Here is a 22,055-nt window from a genome sequence, read left to right as displayed (position 1 = left end):
CTGCTATATGATGAAGGAAATGGAGAAGGATTAGTCGGTACGAAAATGAAAATAGCAGTAATAGGTAGGGCACTCGGAGGCTTGTGTGACGGTAGGGACTGACCGGAGCGTTTCGTCGTAACGTAACGTCATAACACATCACAAAAATTGGACTTCATGACTCCCCAGTATGCAGATTTTGTATGAAGGATAACGAAACGCCAATCCACATACTCTATAATTGTGACGCACTCGCTCGCAAACGAAGTCACATCCTTGGAGAACCTCTACTGGACTCCGAGAAGGTGAAGCTCCTACCACCAAGACAGGTCGTGAGTTACATGACACACGTAGGTCTTGAGAGTTAGCTATGATACAGAGGAAGGTCACAATAGACCTAATATGGTCGCAGTGACATAGGGGATGCAAGATCCCTTGACCTAAAAAAAAAAAAACGTAACATCGCTCGCAGCGAGCATCCTATGGATGGAGCGCTCGGCTCGCTGTACTGACTATACGAATGCTCGCATTGTAACGTTTTATCTTACGACGAAATGGCTCCGGTCAGTCCCTGCCATAAGGTGTACACCGCTAACTGTAATAATGTGGCACACGCAACATGCTACACAATAATTTCCCAATGTCCTCTTTGAATTTCACGCCATCGAGTGATTGATCAATTTCTAATATCTGTTCGCCAAGAGGCAGGCTATTCGTCTTATGACCTACACTGGCACGTTGGCAGTGCGCAGTGTAGCCGCCAGGTGCAAGAGAACTAGAGAACACACTCCCCGGTTCGATGCCCAAAACTCGTTTCTTTTTTGCGCTCTGCCGACCAGAGGACAGCGATCGCCAAATCTGGCCGGCGTTTGATATCCCGACTGAGTCGGTCAACCTTTCCCTCCCGGTGATATGTATTTACTACAACTCTACTTTTAAAATGAAGATATCAATATAAAATATAATACAACATTTTGAGTTTGTCCAGATACTTGTTTACAATTCTGGTATGTGAATATATCCACAAATCAAGTATTCAATTTCAGTATCAATTTATTTACTTTCAATTTATATATACATTACAAACTTAAAAAATTAAAGCTTATACATTAAAATACACACAAAAATCTAAAATATGCAAGAACTATTGCTAAAGGTGTAGAAGAATCCCGCTTCGGAAAATTCCTTAATATGTGATCTTACATAAGATGAAAGAGTTTCTGCTTAATAAAAAGCTTGGCTCATCCTACCATAGATGTCTCTCGTAAAGTCTAAACTTTGTATCGAGTTAAATCAATATATCTACAAGTTCCAATTTTTGAATAGTGTGGTTGCCAATCATGGGTAGAATTGGTAAATGTTACACGTGTGTAAAGTGATTATTCAAACCAGCCTATGACAGTCGTAAGCCCTGTAAATTCCCAGACTTCCACGTTCTTTTTCATCTATGTTGAGATGTCAAAAAAGAATGTATAAAATATAATAAATATGGGCTTAGAATTTTTGTGTTTTTCCGTGATATAATTACGTATTACATAAAAGTATGATAATATAAAGTTATTCATTTGCAGCGACGGAAATAAATCATTTGTGGAAAAAATCGGGGATAAAATCACCAATACACAAACGTTTCCCAGTGTGTGCGTGCATGCCGTGCTTTGCGTGCACGCGCACGTCGTAGCGTGTTCAGTAGCGTACAGGTCGTCCTCCGCGGCGGCGGCGGTCGTGTCGCTACGCTGCTATTGCGGCTATTTGCGATGTATTTTTTTTCTCGTTTTCAGATACTTACCAGAGCTAACATTGCAAAATTGTTACATTTCAACTTCAACTATGGTCGATAAAAGCAATATTTATGAATATTTACACTTTCTCGTTTTTAAATCACATTTTCATATGGTGTACAAAATACATATCGCCTTTGCACGCGGAAGTTTTTAGCACCGTAAGGGAAAGGTTAATTCACTCCAGTAAAAGTGATGCTAAACCTGTTCCAGACATCTCGGCCCGAGACCAGCCCGACAACACTATGCCGAGCATGAATTACTCGCGAAAAAAATATATAATGACTTCGCCTACGCCAAAGTAGGCTCATTAAAACAACATTTAATAATTGTGCACAAAACAGTCTGAAAGAATTCGTCGACCCACACTCCCGAACGAATATCTGTTACGTAAGTGTATCGAATACGAAGCCTTCGCGGATTACATTTGTAAGTCAGGATTTATGGCTGTTTGCGATTTTCGTTCGTTGACGAATTCGAACAAACGAGGTATGTTTCGCAGCACTTCTTCTAACGTGTAATGAGAGCCGAAACAGGTTTTGGCGAGTGTGCACATATTGGCCAGCCCAACACATGGATACTTTGTCAATATACATAATGCCGGGCCGGTATTTGGCTTTATCTGATTGTCCGTCAACCACCTTTCGGGGTGTTTTCTCTCTCCATTTCGTAACCCGTGTTGCAGTGTTCTCCGAGCGTCTCCATTCGGCGAGGTCTCAGGCCGGTTTGCCCATAAAAGGTTTTGTGGGTCGTACATATGGTCACTATTTTGATTCGATAAGATTACCGTTTTCGCGTTATTTAACGCCGCAACTATCGATTCGATTTATTCAACTCGCGTATGTGGTTATTTAACATTTCAGAATTATCGTTTAGTGTCGATATATCGCTCGTTAGATACACTGGTAGCCATATATTATTTAACGCGTTGCCGAATACTTTTGATTTCATAAACGATAACCTAGAAGAATAATTTTTACTTCAATTTTATAATTGTTGTTTTAATCATTATAGTTTCAGATTTTTCGTCATACCCTTAACGATTACCTAAAACAAAAATAAAAATACTTCAATTTAATGTTTTGTCCGCCTCCGTAGTGTAATGGTCAGCACGCTCGGCTACCGTTCTGAAGGTCCCGGGTTCGGTTCCCAAGGGGGGTAAAATAAATATAAGTGTTTTTGTCATATTTATTCAATATTACCCTGGACTGGTACCTGAAGCGGAGGGCTGATCACCTTTCTTTCATGTGTAAACGATCAAGATAACACTGCGTTTATATGACGCAGTGCCCTATGCACCATTGGGGTGCGGAAAAGGGTTTTATTATTATTATTATTATTTAATGTTTGTGGTTTTAATCGTTATATTTTCAGATTTTTCGTTATGCCCATCAACTTTTGGTTGAGGCATTCCTCATTCAAACCACAAAATTGTCGAGTTTAGTTTGCGCTTATCTGTTTTATTATACAAATTAATTACCGATTGTTTTTCAGGAATACGTAGTTGGGATAGTTTACTTTACGTTTGGTGACTTGAATTTTTGAGAATTTAGTACCTTTTTAGAATGACATATGAACAATTTACCTTTACTGGGGCAAAAAAATGTAAAATCTTAAAAACAATTAAAAAGTAATAACAAAAAGAGCGCAGCTTTGTTACGGTATAACCTCTTAAAGTCTCTTCAAGGGTTTAGAATAAGCTCTTAATAAAAATTAATTGCAGATTGTAGTTTAGGAATACGAATAACCAACATAGTTGGTTATAAGCCCACATCTTTAATACGACTTTATAATTTGTGGTTTCGCCGAATGGTTATAGTTCACGGTTGGTTTATTCGCTATAGGAATAAAATATCCGAGTACGTTAACCACAGGCGGATTTTCTTACTTACGAGCTTCACGTCAAATAAACTCCTGGAGTTATGGGTAATGGGTTCGGCTTATAATGAAAGTAAGTCCAAAGCAGTGCTTCTCAACCATTTTCCTCCTGTGCCCCTTCGCCTTTTAAGAACATTTTTGTTGTCAGCGAAAAAACGGTCGCTGCCCTGAATCTCATAAAAAAAGCTCTCTAACTAAATAACTAACCATCACACCGCTTCTCCGTAGGGGTAAGCAGAGAGAATAGAACGCCACACCACTTTGTTTTTGCAAACTTACTTGGCCTCTTCCCATTTATCCATCTCATATATACCCGCCGATTATTCCGATTTCAAGTATTTGAAATACACTTCGCTTTCAAGTATTTGAAATACATCATGCCAATACTTGATACTTATTTTTTATGCCATATTATTGTGAAAGAATTCATTACATGAAGTAAATGCTTAAAAAAATTAAAGAAAAAAAAACATAATTCGTACATAACATCATTCTTAAAAAATAAACCTTGTTTTTACTATGAATTAGGAATGCGCAGTAAATCTATCGTTTTAGAATCTATGATGTCTTAGAATTTAGTATTTGGCCTGACCTGACCACTTTCAAGTATTGCTTGAGAAAGTTTTTTCTCTACAAAAATTAAAACAGCGTCATTTGAAACGCATTTAGAGTTCTCTGTGATCCTCAAAATATATTTTTTTTGCTCTATTGTCCTTCTGAGTTTCCCACTTTGAGAAACATCGATCTACACCCAATTAAAACAATGCAACCACAACAAATATGATTTAGAATTTATATCATCTTTGTATTGTTAGACTTGAAAAGGTGATTCGCTTCAAAGATTGATATATGATCACATATTTATACTGCTCTTATAATTTCTTAAATAAATATATAAATATATAAAATACTCTCAACAAAAAACTTCCACACTCCGTAAAAATCATAAATGTTATTTAAAAAATAACATTAAGGATTTTTACGGAGTGCGTGGAAGTTTTTTGGTGAGAGATTTTAATGTTTTTGAATTTATATAAACCCTGATGGTGACAAGGTTTTTGTTGAAACCGGTAGGTTAAATTGTAATAATAAAAAAAAGTGGTTATAAAAAAGTTATTTTATTTTATAAAGTTTAATATCAATACTGTTCATGTAGTGTTTATCTCCCGTCGCTCATGCCCAAGGATATGTCGCTTCTGCCCATAAACTATTTTTATAACTTTCGCAAGCACTGCGAATTCAAATGATAGTAATTAATAGTCAACACTCTGCTTCCGCCAAATGCCACAATGATTTATCATCTTTCCTATTGCATAACGCCCACTGCATCATTTTGCAGAACCATAATGTTGCATTTCATCGATGAATACATCAAAATGCCAAGGCTGTGTGTGTGTGTCACAATAATTGGTGATAATAAATCATGCAGAAACCTGCGTTGGCTCGCCATCGAAAGTTCTCGAACAATACAAGAAATAAACGCGGAGCTCTCTTCTCTGCCACCCTGGCTTAAATAAACCGTTTCGTTTTGGAGAATTTTCCAGCTATTTCTCCTTATAAATAACATTTATTCAAAATTTTCAATATCATATAAATTATCTACAGTTTAATGTCAGCTTCCGTAGTGTAATGGTCAGCACGCTCGGCTACCGTAGCGGAGGTCGCGGGTTTGATTCCCAGAAGGGGGGGTCAAATAAATATACGTGATTTTTCATTCTAATAGACTGGTACCTGAAGCGAAGGGCTGATTACCTTTCCTTCATGTGTAAAATTATCAAGATAACATTGCGTTAATATGATGCTCAGTGCTCTATGCACCATCGGGTGCGGATAAGGGATTGAAGAAAAAGAAAAGGATTGTTTAACTACCCAATTTCAAAATTTAATTTAATAGGACAACGGCGGTATTTACCATAGTACCTAGTTATCTTTAGGAACAGTCGAAATTGTTGCAAATTCGATTCATCTTGACGCGACTGCAAATATTTCATCTCTCTAGTGATCGGTCGCATCAAATAACAAACCAGCGCGATAAATTCTCGTAATCCTATTCAACTCGCGACCGTTGGCTTGTCAGTGCGTCTAGCTAACCACCGCGCGACGGTACGTATAGACAATGGCTCGTTAATTCTTTCCCATGTCTGAATTGATATTCAACAGCATCTTTCTAATGCCCACGTCTTACCTGACTCGCCGGCCAAAGTCTGCCGGTTTTTTGCACCGAGACGAGCTCTTTGCACAATAATGCTCGCCCAAGGACATCGGGCGCGATGACGGCATCTCCGGCCGGGCTGGGCGGCTTGACCGGCGCGAGGCCCGCCGCATGACGCACGCAACGAGATACCGCAGCCTCGGCTCAGGGGTTAGCTAGCTCAGCGATGGATGAACTCCGCATCAAGTGTTCTTATTTCTTTCGCAAGCAAAAAAACTAGAAGAATAACTAACCACCGCTTATTGTCGTTACGGTGAGAGAATTAAACGTTCTAGATTTTTTATATTATTTATTGATTCGGCATTAACTTTGTAGAATGACATATTGATTGTTTTCAATATTGAAAGCATTAACTTTGTGGATCATATTGATATATTATTTTGAGAAATCAAAAGACTTTGTTTTTTGATCCACTCACAGTCATAAATTAAACCCTGAAGAGGGCAACAGGTTGTTGCCGAAACTAGTTGGTTAATAAAAATGTGAGTGGATCAAAAAACAAAGTCTTTTTATTTTCAAAATAATATGACATATTGATTTAAAAAAAAAAATACTTGTATATTACCACTTAATAAGTTTTATTTCAGTTTTACTTTTCACCTGTAGATGAAAACGTCTGTTAGTTTTCGAAACTAGTCGTGTGTAATGAAATAAAACTCATTAAGTTGTAAAATACAAAAGTCTTATTTAAAAAAATAAATCTAGCTCATTAATCATTGCAACATATGCACATTTTGACTTTACCACTTTTATTCACTAACCTTTGGTCTAATCATAGTTCAGATGTTGTTTGGCAAGTTCTGTGCGTCGAACACGGCTCCCGTGTCCATACATCAAAAAAAAATACGTGTATTAGTTGCTTATTATCTTTGCTTATTATGTTCAAGGGTTTTTGCATATTCAGTTTATATATCTTAAAAATGATAGTAAATGTGTATATTAAATAATAAATGAAAAAGGTTGATCCCTAAAAACAATTGTTGCAGGCACGCGTTGAACACCGGAGTCGTGTCGAATAAAGATAAGGATTCGTAGCCGGTTTTATGTTTTTGAAACGCGAAGGAATAAAATTAATGTGGAAAAAACTGCATAGTTGTTATTTTATTCAATAAAATGCAGTTCCACCAAGAAATGCCAGTACAAAACTTAAATCTAACGAATGAATACATTCATTCTTGATGTTTTAAAATAAAGTATAATTTGATTTCGAGCAAAGTTGTGTGGTTACAACATTTTTAAGTGTGTCCAAATACTTGTTCACAAAATCTGGATTATCTCCAATTACAGGAGTTATTTTCATATTATTTTTTGACATCTCATCAAAGATGAAGAAGAATATCCCAATATGTACATAAATGCCCAGACATCCATATTCTTCTTCATCTTTGATGAGATGTCAAAAAAAATAATAAAGTTATGTGGGTTTTTCAAAAATTTGCGAACCTTTTTAATTCAATTCAATTCAATTCGTTTATCTGTATGACATTGTTTTATACGCAGTGAATGTGTTAATATGATATTTCCGCAAGGGTGAGCCTTACCAAATTGGGTTTGCGTAAAATTTGGCTTGTCAGGCTGTGATTTTTATTCCGCTTGCATAAATTCATTAAAAATATGAGGAAACTAAGCGTACTTTGAGATCTTAAAAGAACAACGAACTCTCATTATAAGTCACAATTTAAGAAATGATTCATATGTGTGATTGAACTTTTTTTCATCTTTCTTTCGCCTCTATGCATCCGTATGATGTTTCGGACGTTGTATCGGATCGACGAGGTATATGAGATTATCAATCATATGAGTTCCTGCTCTCCATTTCTTACTTACTCTAACTAAATAAATATGTTTTTATTTGAATCTGTGTTGGGAACAGGAGGAATAATCTAGTGTGGGCCAATCAGGAACATATCAGCATTTGCTCATTGCTGGGAGGAAACCACGTTGTACTCCTCAGGAGAAGGCGGACTGTTGACTGTCATCAGCAGACCTTACGTTTCACTAGAAGAGGGTTCGGCATTTTGTGTCCTAGCTTAGTTTATGCTACCAATGTCCTTCACTATTTTTATCGTGTATGATACCACCTCTCATGACAGTTCCTTATGAACTCTCCAGTTGCTTGGATATAGAAGTAGTTTTTTTTTCATGGAATACAGATAATGCGAAGGAGCTTAAACTAATGCCCTAATAACATCCAGCAGATTTTCTGCAAGGCTCCTGGCGTTATAAACTCACCCGTTTTATTCCGTAACAGTAGTTCATTTTTGTGGCTCACATTCCAAATCGGGCACATTAAAATATGCGTTTGTATTTGGTTCCGACCGCAATTATTACCGTTCTGCTCTAGTCTCGGATATGCGAGCGACACCGAGATGACTAACTGCTAACTGTACCGCCATCTTGACGAATTCGCCCCCCGCGTCAGCCAATTTGAATTACACCGTTGCTAATTAACACCGAGAATGATATAATCGACACCCGAGGAGAAATAAACCTTGAAAATGGCGCTCTCTAATTCCCGGACACAAACTAGATTCATCGGTCCATGATCCTAAGTGACAGTGAATGATGCTTTGGTGAGAAGAAACATGATTTTGGCTTCCTACCATTCATTATCTACAATCGAACGGCTCTCATTAAAATTAATTGAGATTGTTAGCTTGTAAAAATATACTTTTCGCATCCATAATAGTTAGACTTACGATGATAGTTATGTTAAATCGAGAAATATAGCGCAAATTAGACGATCCTAAAATATCGTGTTGGTAATATAGTGGTATAGACGGTGATGGGATTCAAAATTTTCAAGAACCGGTTCGCCCTTTAGGTACTACCCTAATAAAAAATATTTTTTACATTTATTCATTTATTTGTTTTTTTATTCTGCATATAAGCAGAACATTCACATAACTGAGAATGGTCCAAATATGATAGAAGGTGCAGATTTAAAAGTCAATTAAATGTTACCGATAGGTACATGATCTCAATCGGAATAATGTGTGACAACAAAGGGTTAAGGACCGGTTCGGCGAACTCAAATTTTTTTAGGCACCGGTTCTAGCTAACCGGTGCGAACCGGCTGAATCCCACTGCTGGTTATAGACATTCTACATAATATACTAAAAACGCTCTTGGCTCTAACCGTACCCTAGAACCATATTTTGTAGTAATATAATAATTATATTTATGATAATACTGTAATAATAATAGCAACTATTTTTATTTGACACATTTTGAACATCGTGTAACGATTACTACGTTTTTTTAAAGCTAACGATGAACTTTGTTTTTTTTTTTTTTTATTATCGCTCAATCGATTATTTTTACTTATTTTTTTATATTTAGTCAATAATTTTATGTGCCTCCTCCCCCCTTATTTTTAAAGCTCCAAATATTCGGAACCCTTCTTCATTGCGAACCGTGATAATAATTTGTGTAAAGTTTTATTTATTTTTCTAAATAATAATTTATATATATTTTTTACTGCATGATGCTGCGATATTAATCAACAGTTAATTTCAACAACGCCGATGACTGTTTGAGAAGAAATGACTCATGAATGGGATTTAATTTTAAAATGCAATATTTATTCTTCATCGTCTGGTGTTAATTATTTGTCCATACATACTCATCTGCCATGAATGCATCAGCACGAATTCATATCGCTCACTCCTTTCAACAACGTCATAAATAAAATAAAAACTTGATTTTCTGGAGATCGTTTTTGAAGTTTAAAATATAATAAAATGTATTAAAAATAAATATCAAGCCACTTATTGAACTTTTTACTGTGCAACAGATCTTTTTAGGTTAAACCTGAAGGTTTTTTCTCCATTTGAAAAATATTTAGTATATTTAAAAAATAATTAAACAATACCTTTTCTACAAAATGCAAAAACAACACTTTTTGCCTTGTAGCGGGTAAATAGTAAGTTAAAAATATATACTGGGATATAGTACATTTTCTGGGCATTCCGAAAACATGCACAACTGAAAATTAACGATTTTTGATAAATGGCGTTGTTGAAAGGAGTGAGTGACATATGTTTATGTTTTTTTAACTCTCTTTGTATTTTCAGAATAATAAAAGTTGATGCAAATTTCGACAATGAAATGACTTTTTTTGGTACGATCATAAATTTCAATTCACATTATTCAGATGCGTGTGTAACAAATGACCGTTTTTTTAGGATTATCTCGCTTCTTAATTGGAGTAATTGTAGCTTTAATTGCAACGGCGAATTAATTGTGTCCATCAATTCAATCGTGGCATTTTTATGGTTAGCGTTAGAGCGAAACCATCTCATAGCAACCAGGTTATAAGAGCAACCTTGCTAAAACCGGCGATAAACTATGGCTTATCGTTTAACGTCATTGTTTTTATCTATCATCTAACATTTCATGCCGAGTGTATCGTCTAAGAATTTATCAAATATGTATTATTTATTGATTTGGCGTTTAATTTGTAGAACTCCATTTTAATTTATGTGTTAATTTTTAAATCGAACATAGATTTTTTGAACTTTATAAAATAAAACAACTTTGTTTTAACCACTTTTTATTGGTACCTTTTATCCAACCGGTTTCGACAAGAAACTTGTCATCATCAGGGTTTATGTACTAAATTCTAAAACATTGAAATACCCAGTTAGGTTATAATTAATTACCCTTCCCTTACGATAGCAAAAACTTCCACACACTCCGTACACCATATGAAATTATGATTTAAAAAATACGATTTGAAAAACGTATATTTTTTATTTGCATTTTAAATTTTTGAGTGTACTAAGTTGTATTTTACTAACAAAAATACGTAAAAATTAACATTGTGACAATTGTTTCGCCTAGTTATGGCATTTTCAAACGAATGTGAAGATTAAATGGACTGATGTAGGTATACAATTCTATTTAGCTATATAATTCTAGGTACTTAAGTGATAGTTTTGACATGTGCAGTAATAATTTATGGGAGACAACGATAGTTAATGGGGGATGTAGGTACGTACAGTTATATTAATTTTTATGTGTGTGTTTTTTTTAAAAATAAAATACAACTAAGTATACTCAAAAAATCTGTTTGATTTAAAAATTAATGCATAAATATGCATAAATATGTCCGCCTCCGTAGTGTAATGGTCAGCACGCTCGGCTACCGTTCTGGAGGTCCCGGGTTCGATTCCCAGGGGGGTCAAATAAATATAAGTGATTTTTTCACTCTAATATTTATTCAATATTACCCTGGACTGGTACCTGAAGCGGAGGGCTGATCACCTTTCCTTCGTGCGTAAACGATCAAGATAACACTGTGTTCATATGAAGCAGTGCCCTATGCACCATTGGGGTGCGGATGAGGGTTTTATTATTATTATTATTATTATATGTATTATGTCATTTGCCCTATCTTGTATCATTGTGTATATTTTGTCTTTATCTTTATATGCGTTTAAGAATTGCTGACATAAATCACAAGAAAACACCTCCCAGCAAAATGCAAAATCACCATTACCGCATTATATAAAAACATACATATAAACACATCAAACATAATACACATACCTCGTTTGATCATAGGACCCTTGAATAATACGTTATAAGGCTGTATCACTTGCTTACATTATCCATAAAGTCAATAAAAAACGAAAGTATGTGTAAAAGAGCTATTCATAATTGAATAATAAAGGTGGGTAGATTTTAAATAAATCGTATAATTCGGTCATTATTACAAATGACAAATTACTAATCAAATAATTTCATTAAAAAAGTATCGTAAAATGTGTCTCCGGTATAGAAAAACGCATTGAGGACACATTTAAATGCTTAATATACGTATTGAAAAAAAAAAATAAATTAAATAAATAAATTAAAATCATTTTTAAATACATATATATTATCGAGTAATGTTTACTGTGAATTTTTTTAGTTATTTTATTGTTGTATGTAGTTTTACATTCAGGCCTTTAAAAAAACATATGGTAGTCTAGACTTCCTCAGACAATTTCTAAAATATAAAATTAACGAACGAAATTTACACCTGTTCTTTAATATAACAGGCTTCAGTATTATTTCGTCTCCCCTATACCTAAGCTTAAACAATGGCGTTCGGGACCCGTCTAAGCTACCCGTACATCCATAACATATAACATGGGTACTAAAATAGGGTCCTGAATAATATAAAATTCGTGTGCGTCGCGCCTAATGGTAGAGGACTTCCGCTGTGTAGTCATAATCTGCATATTTCAACGTACTCATACACCTGAATACGTCATGGTCTAAAAGCAGGCATCCTCCTCTCTGTGTCACAACCTGTTTCGAGAATCCTTCACAGGCGCAAGGCGCACGCTCCATACTAATGACATTCGAAATTTCATTCAGCCAGCAAGGCTTCGATAAATATAATTTGTCAAATTTATACCAGACGACATCCTTATTAGTTATTAGTTACGTTCGATCGCTTGGTGTTGACTGATTTCGATAAATTATGCTAATGTATCCAGTCATTTATCGCAAATTAACGCTTGTAGTTCTTACAGAACTCGTTCTAATATTATCAATATTAAAAATCATCGATTTTCAGATCCGTTCATATAGTAAATTGTTTTCAGGATACTATGCCGTTGTGCGTAAAAACTTAATAGCTGACGCCCTGTCGACAGTTCCTGCAATGGTGGCTGATAAATCGGCTATATGTATTGACACACACGGCATAGTATCCTAAAAGCAACTATCAATATTGTATATTCAAAAAAATATATTGCTTACTTTTAAGCCTGTAATTTGAATGGATTCGTTTTTCTCTATTCCCTTTCCGTAGTCTAAAAATGGACCTTTGTAGTTATTATTTCATTTCTTACAATTTCAAATAAATTGGGAGCTCAAAATATGCAATAATCGATCACATTTGTGTACTGTGATAAGCGTTGTGCGATCGAATTAAAAAAAAACTAATTTACTAACTACTTCTTCAGGGCTCGGTGAAGAACCTACTTGAATTGAGGTACAAGTACCAACTTTGAAGGGTCTACTGCTGCATAGACGACGTTTATCAATCGGCGCAAGGTTGTCAAATTGTGCAAGTTATGACGTTATAGAACGTGTACAAGCCGAATGATTACAGATAATCATTTAAGGGCCAATTACCAAAGTACTAACACCCTGGCACTTATTTTCCTTAGGTACGTTTTTAGAATATTAACCGTTTTAGTGCCGTTGAGTGCGATAGTACTTTTAGATATTTCTATCGAAAATTTCTGGCACTAAAACGGTGCGTATTTAAATATTGTATTGTGTTGTGCTACAATATACTTGCGACGTTTTTATTTTATTCTTTTATCAAGTAACGTCGGTAGGTTATCGGCCAATATCGTTCTAAGGTCTTCGACCACATCGGCTCGAGGTGACCCAACGTACTGCATGACCTGACTGGAATGCCGTGCACTCGACTGATCTGCATGTATTTCCACATGGAAAATAACCAACCCGAGCCGTAACTTCGTCGGAGAAAAATCTGTGTCACTGCCTCCACGAAAAACCAGTCCCATGCAGAAAACACCTTGCTTTTGACAAAGTCCCCGCCTCTTCGCTTCGGTTGACAGCGCGGTACTTGTGCTATACATTTTTTGTGCTTTGTGCCGTGGGTGTGTCGGTAATTTTCAAGGGCGCCCACGAGAGCTTCAGGAAGCGTATGGGCGCTTGTACACTACACGGAATTTCACTGACCGGCAGTCCGGTTTTTTTTCAAATAACAGCGACTACGACAGTTTAGCGTGATCGAGTTCACCGTGATCGCGCACCGATCGAGCGCACCGATCCGGAGAAAGCCGGACTAGTGCACAAGCCAATCATCTGTTTTTTCCTGCTAACCGGACTGCAGGACAGTAAAATTCCGTGAAGTGCACAATCGCCCTGGGTGCTGGTTTCTATTCCGTCCCTCTTTCCTTCGTTAGTGCCGCCATTTGCCGTCCGTCGCGCTTAATAATGAAAATATCAGAATTCAGGCGGGAAAGTGTCAAATTTGATAGACGATTTTCCGCTCGCGCCCTCTAGCGACAGTGGCCGTTAGCTCATTGCCAATATTTTCGATACGGAAATATATTGATTAGTTTCGGTATTGAACGCACAGAATGCGATAATCGCCATCGATTCGAATAATGGCGTATGCTGATTTGCTAAGCCGTTAAATTGTGGGAGTATTCTCCGATGAAACAAAAATACCTAGCCTACCTTATACTTAGAAGGTATTTCTTAAAATGCAAATCTATCTCTCACCAACTACAAATATTTTCTAACAATTAATTGTACATGTGGGCACGAACACCGCAGTTAAACCGAATAATTTATTCACGCTGCGGTCGCTATCGCACGTCTGGTGTGGCGGTTACCCAAAAGGTAAAAACGTCGTACAATAACTAATCCAAATACATATATCCTACAACTGACAAAACCGTTTTTCCGTCGAATTGAACCTTGCCTTCCTTAAGAAGAAAGTGGCACCTCTATTTACAAAAAAGTGCTGCGTTTTACGCATCCTAAATACCATCATACAATAATTATGAAGTTGGATATTCTTTCATTTATTGATTCGGTAGTCACTTTATGATAAAATCTATACATTTTGAATTTTAGTTTTACTTAGTAACTCTAAAATTTTCCGGTATTTGAATGCATCGAAACACGTGTCACAATAGATTTTGAGAAATAGTGGTATTTACTGAGTAAAATTTACATTTAAAAAAGTTGGACATTACTGTGGTTTCACCTGACGGCCACTTGAAATGACTTTTTTGCCGCTAATGACAGCAATGGGTTTCGTGTCAAGCGGGAGGAATATCTAATATAATATACTCAACTTATAAAGGATTGTATTAGACTCGTTTTGTGTTTATAACAGCCGATATAATTAATATTTTCATTCATCATTTTCTTTAGGAAAATTAGCTCTCGAAAAAACGTTGTTTTCGTAAGTTCACAGAAACGATGGGACTGTTAGTTGTTGACAACATCCAAGTGACTTTTATACAATTATTGCACATTTCTTGGTGCGTTTCTTAATTCAATCTTTTTACATGCACCTTTTATTTGTGTTTATGTACTTACATATTATTTTGGACATCTCAACATAGACGAAGAAGAATATGGAAGAATGTGTGAACAAGTATTTGGACAGACTCAAAATGTACTTACACATTTAAATCTCATTCCTATAGCTTGCATCTTCCATGGTATCTATCGAGTATTGAGTAATACACGATTACTAAAGTCGCTGTACCACATGGTCGTGAGGAGATAATTTGACCATAATTGGTAGGTTTTGCTTATTTCTTATATTCGTTAATAGAACATAATGCGGTATGTCAGTACACGTCCGTGTCTATATAACTAAGCTTGTTTACCTTTTATCTAAATGTTCAATTTTACGTCTAGCTGAATCACCAGTGCCTAGCCATTTGTTATAATGATGTAGCAATAGAAACATTTTTATAAATAACCAAGTTTTTTTCTTTCTTCTTATCGTGGTACGTTAGCACGCAGCAAAGCTTATTTTTATAATTTATATTTGAAGCGCTGACTTTGTGATTTTCGATTTTATAAAAAATTGTAACTTTGTTTTAAAATCACTATAAATATTTTATTATAATTAAGTTACAATAAAATATTTATAGTGATTTTAAAACAAAGTTACATTTTAATTATAAGCTTATTTTTGTTAAAATATTGATTATAGATATCATTTGAATGATTTATATCATATCGATTAGAAATTCTAATGAATGGATACAAACGATTTTGGGCAATTAATTTATCGCAATGTGTATATTTCATTGTTAAAAATAAAATACACCGATGATACAAAAATTGCATACTCAAATTATCATACTGATATAGTTTTTCTTATTATTCTTTACTTTTATCATTTATATCGATTTTGATACACTTCCCTTCTTTCGATCGATATCAAAATATCCTACGTTAACTTATTTTTGCTTCATTTTTTCAAAATCGAAATTTTTAATTCCTATTACAAAATCACGTGATAAAATCCAGATTCCAAATCTGTATACATAGAAACACCAATGTTAACCTACTGTAATCGTTAAACTAATACATACATGTAATAATAATTTATAATTTTCTCCTTCATAGTATAGTAATTAGCAGGTTTGGCTTAGGTGTTGGTGGTCTTGAATTCGATTCCCATGGGAGTCAAAATAAATACAAACGATTTTTCACTCTTGATATTAATTTTTTGTCACCGTGGACTGGTATCCGAAGCGTAGGACTAAACACGTCACTTTCACGTAATCAACGATTCAGATTTTGTGCCCTATCCACCATTGAGTGCGAATGAGGGTTGTAAGAAGAAATATTGTTAAATCATGAGTTATGTTACATATATACATATACTAAATATGATAAAATACTGTATATGATAGATAGGTGGTCGAATCCAAAAATAATTTTCTAGTAAAATCAACAGCCACAGTATTTTTTTTTATGTATACAAAAAATAGTAAACGCAAAAGCTAAATATAAGTTTTTACACGTAATAACAAAGTACGTGTTCAATTAACGACTTTTTTCAAAAAGCAATAAAATAAAATGTATCCATTTTTATTGTCATGTATCATAACCATAAAAATTGCATTCCTTGTCTCATTGTACAGTCACGGTTAAAAGTTTAAATCCTTAAACGCTTTAAAAAAAAACATTCCTACATGTCTATTACGTGCTTTTAACATAAACCGCTGGATTATTTTTTTAAAGTAGGCACGTAGACATCATTATTATATTATAGTACGTCATAACCTTATGCATTGTTAATATTTACGTAGTTTAGAGTTGTGACTAATAGGTTGTAACTTACTTTTTCGGTTACTTAATTGGGATGGTATTCGTTACTTTTTCTCGGTTTGTATTTCTTTCCGGCTTTAGTTTTTTTTATGTCAAAATGTCAAATATATTATTATATATTGGGAGCTAGAAATACGTCATATGCATCCAAATTTGGTTACTGCTGACGTGATAAGCTTTGAGTGATCGGATCCAAAAACCCGAATTAAGTAATGACTTATTTGAAACAAGCCATTATGTAATTCATTCTCATTAATATCTAGTAAATTGTAGGTGATACTGGTGGGTAATATAATAAATATACTTTTTCTATAGATTTGGCTTTTAATTTGTGCAATTCCATTTTAATTTATTTAAATAAAATGTTAAAATCATACACTGATTTTTAGACACTGGTTAATAGACTCTAAAAATCAGTGTTTGATTTTAACATTTAGTATGAAAAGAATAAATACTTCTTTGTTAATTAGTCGAATCCGAGTTTTCAGTTTAGAATCTAGACTAATTTTGTTAATCAAAATGTAAATTCCTTTCCCACAAACTGCTTCAATTTTAGTATTAAAAAAATGCAAATTTGAAATGTCATACCAAATTAAAATTAATTGTAATAATAATAAAATGTAACAAATCTCTATTTGAATCATTTTACTAATTACTCGTACCTATTAAAAAAATCTTTTCTGTGTTTTTTAGGCTATCAAAAATAAATTTTCAAATCAGACATCGTCCACAATTCGTCCATTATATTCCACATTTGCTGATTTTTACAAAATCAGGTTAATTAATCAATGCAAATTCTTACATTAGACATTCGTTCATTAAGTTCGCACTGAAAATGTGCTAATTTTTCTAAAATCACCAACCGTCTGAAGCAATGTTTGATTGTTAATTTGAACACTTTCTGCTCTCAATGTTTTCTCAGTAGAGCCTTAAAAATATTATAATTGCATGAAAATTCAAATATTGTCCTAGATTTAAATCGTTTTCCACCATTTGCAACCTCGCAAATAAATCACTCGCGCATTCTCTCATTATTAAAATAAGTTTGCTATTTAAAATTTAGACAAGATTAACCGCCGTTTTAGTGTATTAATGACTTTTATTATATTTTTAATGTTTGAAACATTTTATGAGGTTAGATGTTTTTAGACACTCGTGCATTTAAAAAAATTATAACCAGAAAAAAATTGTTACTAAAATAAATAACATATTATGTCTCCTTTTCCATCTTACACTCTCATTTATATTATTTTTCATCAATGTTTTTTAACCGATTTCGTTCACATCGAATATATGCCTTAAATTATAACATATTCCATTCCCATATCCACGAATCTGGAACGGAGGGCTGATACCTTTAGGCTCAATAAACGAAAAATCACAACTATTTTTTTGGACGCAGTAACATTTGACGTAATTGAATTTTTTGCATTAAATACCGTTTTTGTATAGAAAAAAGTTTTTCTTCGAAATAAATATACAGTTTTGAAAACAAAAGAGCTATCGAAAGGTAAGGAGTTAAAAAATGGTAAAAAATATTTTTTCAATATGTGGTATATTCTAAAAAAGACAAATTCCAATATTTATTTTTAAAAGAAATTGTAAGCTGAAATACGTCCGACGCGGACCGTTCGCGTTCTGAATTTTAACGTTCGAGATCTCAGCCTCAAAATCACGATCAAGTTAACTCCACTATAACTCAAATCGCTCACTCCTTTCTAGAACGTCATAAATCAAAAATCGTCAATTTTCACTAGTGCATGTTTTCGGAATGCTCAGAAAATGTACTATATCCCAGCAAAAGCGGTATATTTTTTACTTAATATTTACCCTCTACAGGGCAGAAAGTGTTGTTTTTGCATTTTGAAGAAAAGGTATTGTTTCATAATTTTTTTAGATGTACTAAATATTTTGAAATGGAGAAAAAACCTTCAGGTTTTACCTAAAAAGATCTGTTGCACAGTAAAAAGTTCAATACGTGGCTTGATATTTATTTTTAATACATTGTACATATTATATTTTTAAACTTTAAAAACGTTCTCCTGAAAATCAAGTTTTTTTTCAAGGAGTGAGCGAAATGCGCTATGCACCGTTTAAGTGCAGATAGGGGTCCAAAAATATTGGGTGTTTGAACCCCATCCATGGAGTATGATTTTGTTATTTGGGCTGGCGACATAATTCCCCCTCTCACGTTATTCGATCTCTCCTCTCGACTCTCTCGTTCCTCCCCGCATTCACCTCCGATACTGGTTTTCCCAAGGCCGGCGAGGGAGTCCGCTGGCCTACTTCCGACAGCTTCCCGACCCGAGGTTGCCCGTTGTCTGTAGACTGTAGGTTTCTGGGTACTTACTTAAGATTTCTAGAAAATAAGTACCTAGATACTTATTTAGGTTTATGTGTGCTTACCTACTTTTATCCACATACCGAGTAGCCTTTCACCCATCTCCCATATGGGATACTTAAAAAACACATGTTTTTATTTACAACATTTTGAGTGTGTCCATACTTGTTCATAAATCTGGATTATCTCCAGATTTTATTATTTTTATTTTTTCAAAACATATTACATACATAAGTCATATACATAATATTCCCGATGAGTAATTTCTATTTCTCTTTTTGGGACATGGGATTAAGGTCAACAAGACTGGAACACAAATAATAAAGTTACAAAAAAGATAATAAAAAAACTAATTATCAGATCATATCTAGGAGTTACAAAAATTGAGAAGTGGGGTTGTCAATCATGGGTAGAATTGGTGAATGTTACAAGTATGTCAAGTGATCACTTAACCATGCCTATTACGGTCGTACGCCCTGTAAATATTCTTCATCTGTGTTGAGATGTCATTTTTTTTTGTAAAATCAACACATACAGTAAAGTTGTATTTTTTTGTAACATAATATTTTTTAACAATAAATTAATTACAGCATTATATCGTATTGTAATTACCAAATAAGTAACTTCCAAATCATCGCAAACATTGCAGTAAGCGACCGGCCGTGCGAGAAATCACACATCTCTCTTCGCGCGATTTTTTTAAGTATATACATTGGAATTTGTTTTTTTTTTACAGTACATACACACTATAAATTGATAAAAATAAATATGTTATTTTGTACCTTATCCTTACCTTTCAATAACTCTTACTGTATATTTATTTCGAAGACAAACTTATTTATTTAATAAAAAATCGGTGTTTTAAGATATAAAAAATCAATCGCTTTAAATGTTACCTAGGTTTTAAAAAAAAATCGTTACGGACTATTGATTACTGGGTCTTAAAAATAACTTTATTTTGTGATCTATATATATATATATATACCTCAAATATATATTATTTAGTTCACCTCCATAGTGTAATGGTCAGCATGCTGGGCTACCGTACTGGAGGTCCCGGGTTCGATTCCCAGGGGGGGTCAAATAAATATAAGTGATTTTTTCACTCTAATATTTATTCAATATGACCCTAGACTAGTGCCTGAAGCGGAGGGCATCACCTTTACTTCATTTGTAACAATCAAGATAACACTGCGTTTATATGATGCAGTGCCCTATGCACCATATGGTGCGGATAAGGGTATAAAAATAAATATATTATAACGCACTGAAATCAGCAAGAATTTATATGTTTTTTTCAATCTTATAAAAATACAAAAATCTGATTGATGTGACCCTCCTTTTATGTATGTTTATCATATCTTTCCATCTCTGGAAATATCCGATATTTAATATATATTTTTTAAACTCTGAATCAATCATTACAACAGCTTTTTACATTGAAATCAGACTGCCAAACAATCTAGTGATAACAAAAGTGTATATGATAAATATGACTACAATATCAGATAATATGTATCGGTTCGATGATTATAAAATCTATAGTGTAAATCGTAAAACCAAATTCCTCGTTTCGCTGTAAAATTCATCGCTCTCTAATTGACATATTAAATTATTGCTACGAATAAATGATAAGCTATCAACAGGGAATGACTTTATCTCAGAATTTCAGATAAATCGCTATAGAGGATTAGTAAATGTTTTGTCGATGTTAAGGGTTAACAGGAATGGACTTTTTATTAAGTTCATAAAACAAATAAAACTAAAAAAAAATTTAAATCACTTTTATTTTTGGGACTTTACGTATTTTTTCAACCGGTTCCGACAAGCACCATGTCTTCTTCAGGGATGGATAAGTACTAAGTTACGTGGATAGAGTAAATATCCATCCCTGAAGAAGACGTAGAAGTAGTTTTAACAGTAAAACAGTTAAAGTAGTAAAAACAAAGTGTGAGTTTTATTATTTTATAAAGTTTACATATAAAATGGGTCAAAAATTATCATTGACAAATATATATTATTCCTGTTTTAATCACAGTTAATTTATGTATCTTTCGTAGGTATCTAAATATATGAATGGTTACTGGCCTCTTCAAACTAAATTAATATATAATTAATTATTTCATTATTATTCGCAGATGTTATTAAAAATTCTCATGGAAGTCATTTAAACTTATTTTATTATTATTTATCGCAACAAATACTAGATTATTCACCCTACAGATGGATATATCATTATATTTTTATAAGCGTTGAATGCAAAAAATAACCTTAACATTTTGGTGGCTTTCTCTAAAAATGTTATTTTGTTTTTAATTGCTTAGTAAAGAGACATATTTGTGATTTCAATGATTCTGCTTTTATGAACATTAAAATATTACATCTTAAAATATCACCGTCGATCAGGCAAAATTCATCAACTATATATAAAAAAAACTATGACGATTTTTCGTGCTTAAAAATATTATAAACTTGTCTGAATTAAGCTTTAGTTTGAAAGTGAATATACATAATATATATGTATATATATATATATATATATATATATATATATATATATATATATATATATATATATATATATATATATATATATATATATATATATATATATATATATACATATATATCTCATATCTCATATCTTTATAAGTAAATTGCACTTTAATAATAGATAACACAAATTTGCCGACCCTGTTCATGTTGTTACTGGAATATGATTTGGATCTCCGAGTCATTGCAACATTTTCTGCCGCTATCAAAAAGATATCAGTTTCGTATTTTTTTCATTAGTTACACGTCTCTGTTGGGAATTGGTTGGTTGAAATATTACTCACTTGTTACAAGAAATCACCAACTTTTACAAAATGCCGAACAACACTTCTTACCAGACTAAGGTAAAAATTTATAATGTAAATCGACAAATATGATAATATTAATACTTAAAAATAATTATATCCAGCAATAATACTCAAATTTCAAGCTTATATTTATATTTTTCTCGCGGTTTCTCAATCAA

At 33.7% G+C, this 22,055-nt stretch overlaps 1 protein-coding gene across 2 annotated transcripts in view; it reads left to right on the top strand.

Annotated features, from left to right (window-relative positions):
* Positions 1-22,055, top strand: part of Chd64 (transgelin calponin-3) — a 63,460-nt gene that overhangs the window by 26,118 nt on the left and 15,287 nt on the right. The window contains exon 1 of one of the 2 annotated variants that reach the window (XM_088278146.1): positions 21,830-21,933. The exons of the other annotated variant lie outside the window; for it this stretch is intronic. Within the exon in view, the coding sequence (XP_088134272.1) occupies positions 21,904-21,933 (30 nt within the window). The 5' untranslated portion in view covers positions 21,830-21,903. Of the gene's footprint in view, positions 1-21,829; positions 21,934-22,055 lie in introns of those variants that run through there. 2 annotated transcript variants of the gene reach the window in all.

This window comes from Brachycentrus maculatus, unplaced genomic scaffold, assembly GCF_059751285.1.
Source record: "Brachycentrus maculatus isolate JH-2025_06_01 unplaced genomic scaffold, ASM5975128v1 h1tg000055l, whole genome shotgun sequence".
Lineage (NCBI taxonomy): Eukaryota > Metazoa > Arthropoda > Insecta > Trichoptera > Brachycentridae > Brachycentrus > Brachycentrus maculatus.
The sequence above is the reverse complement of the archived record's forward strand: the minus strand, read 5'-3'. Positions and strand labels throughout refer to the sequence as shown.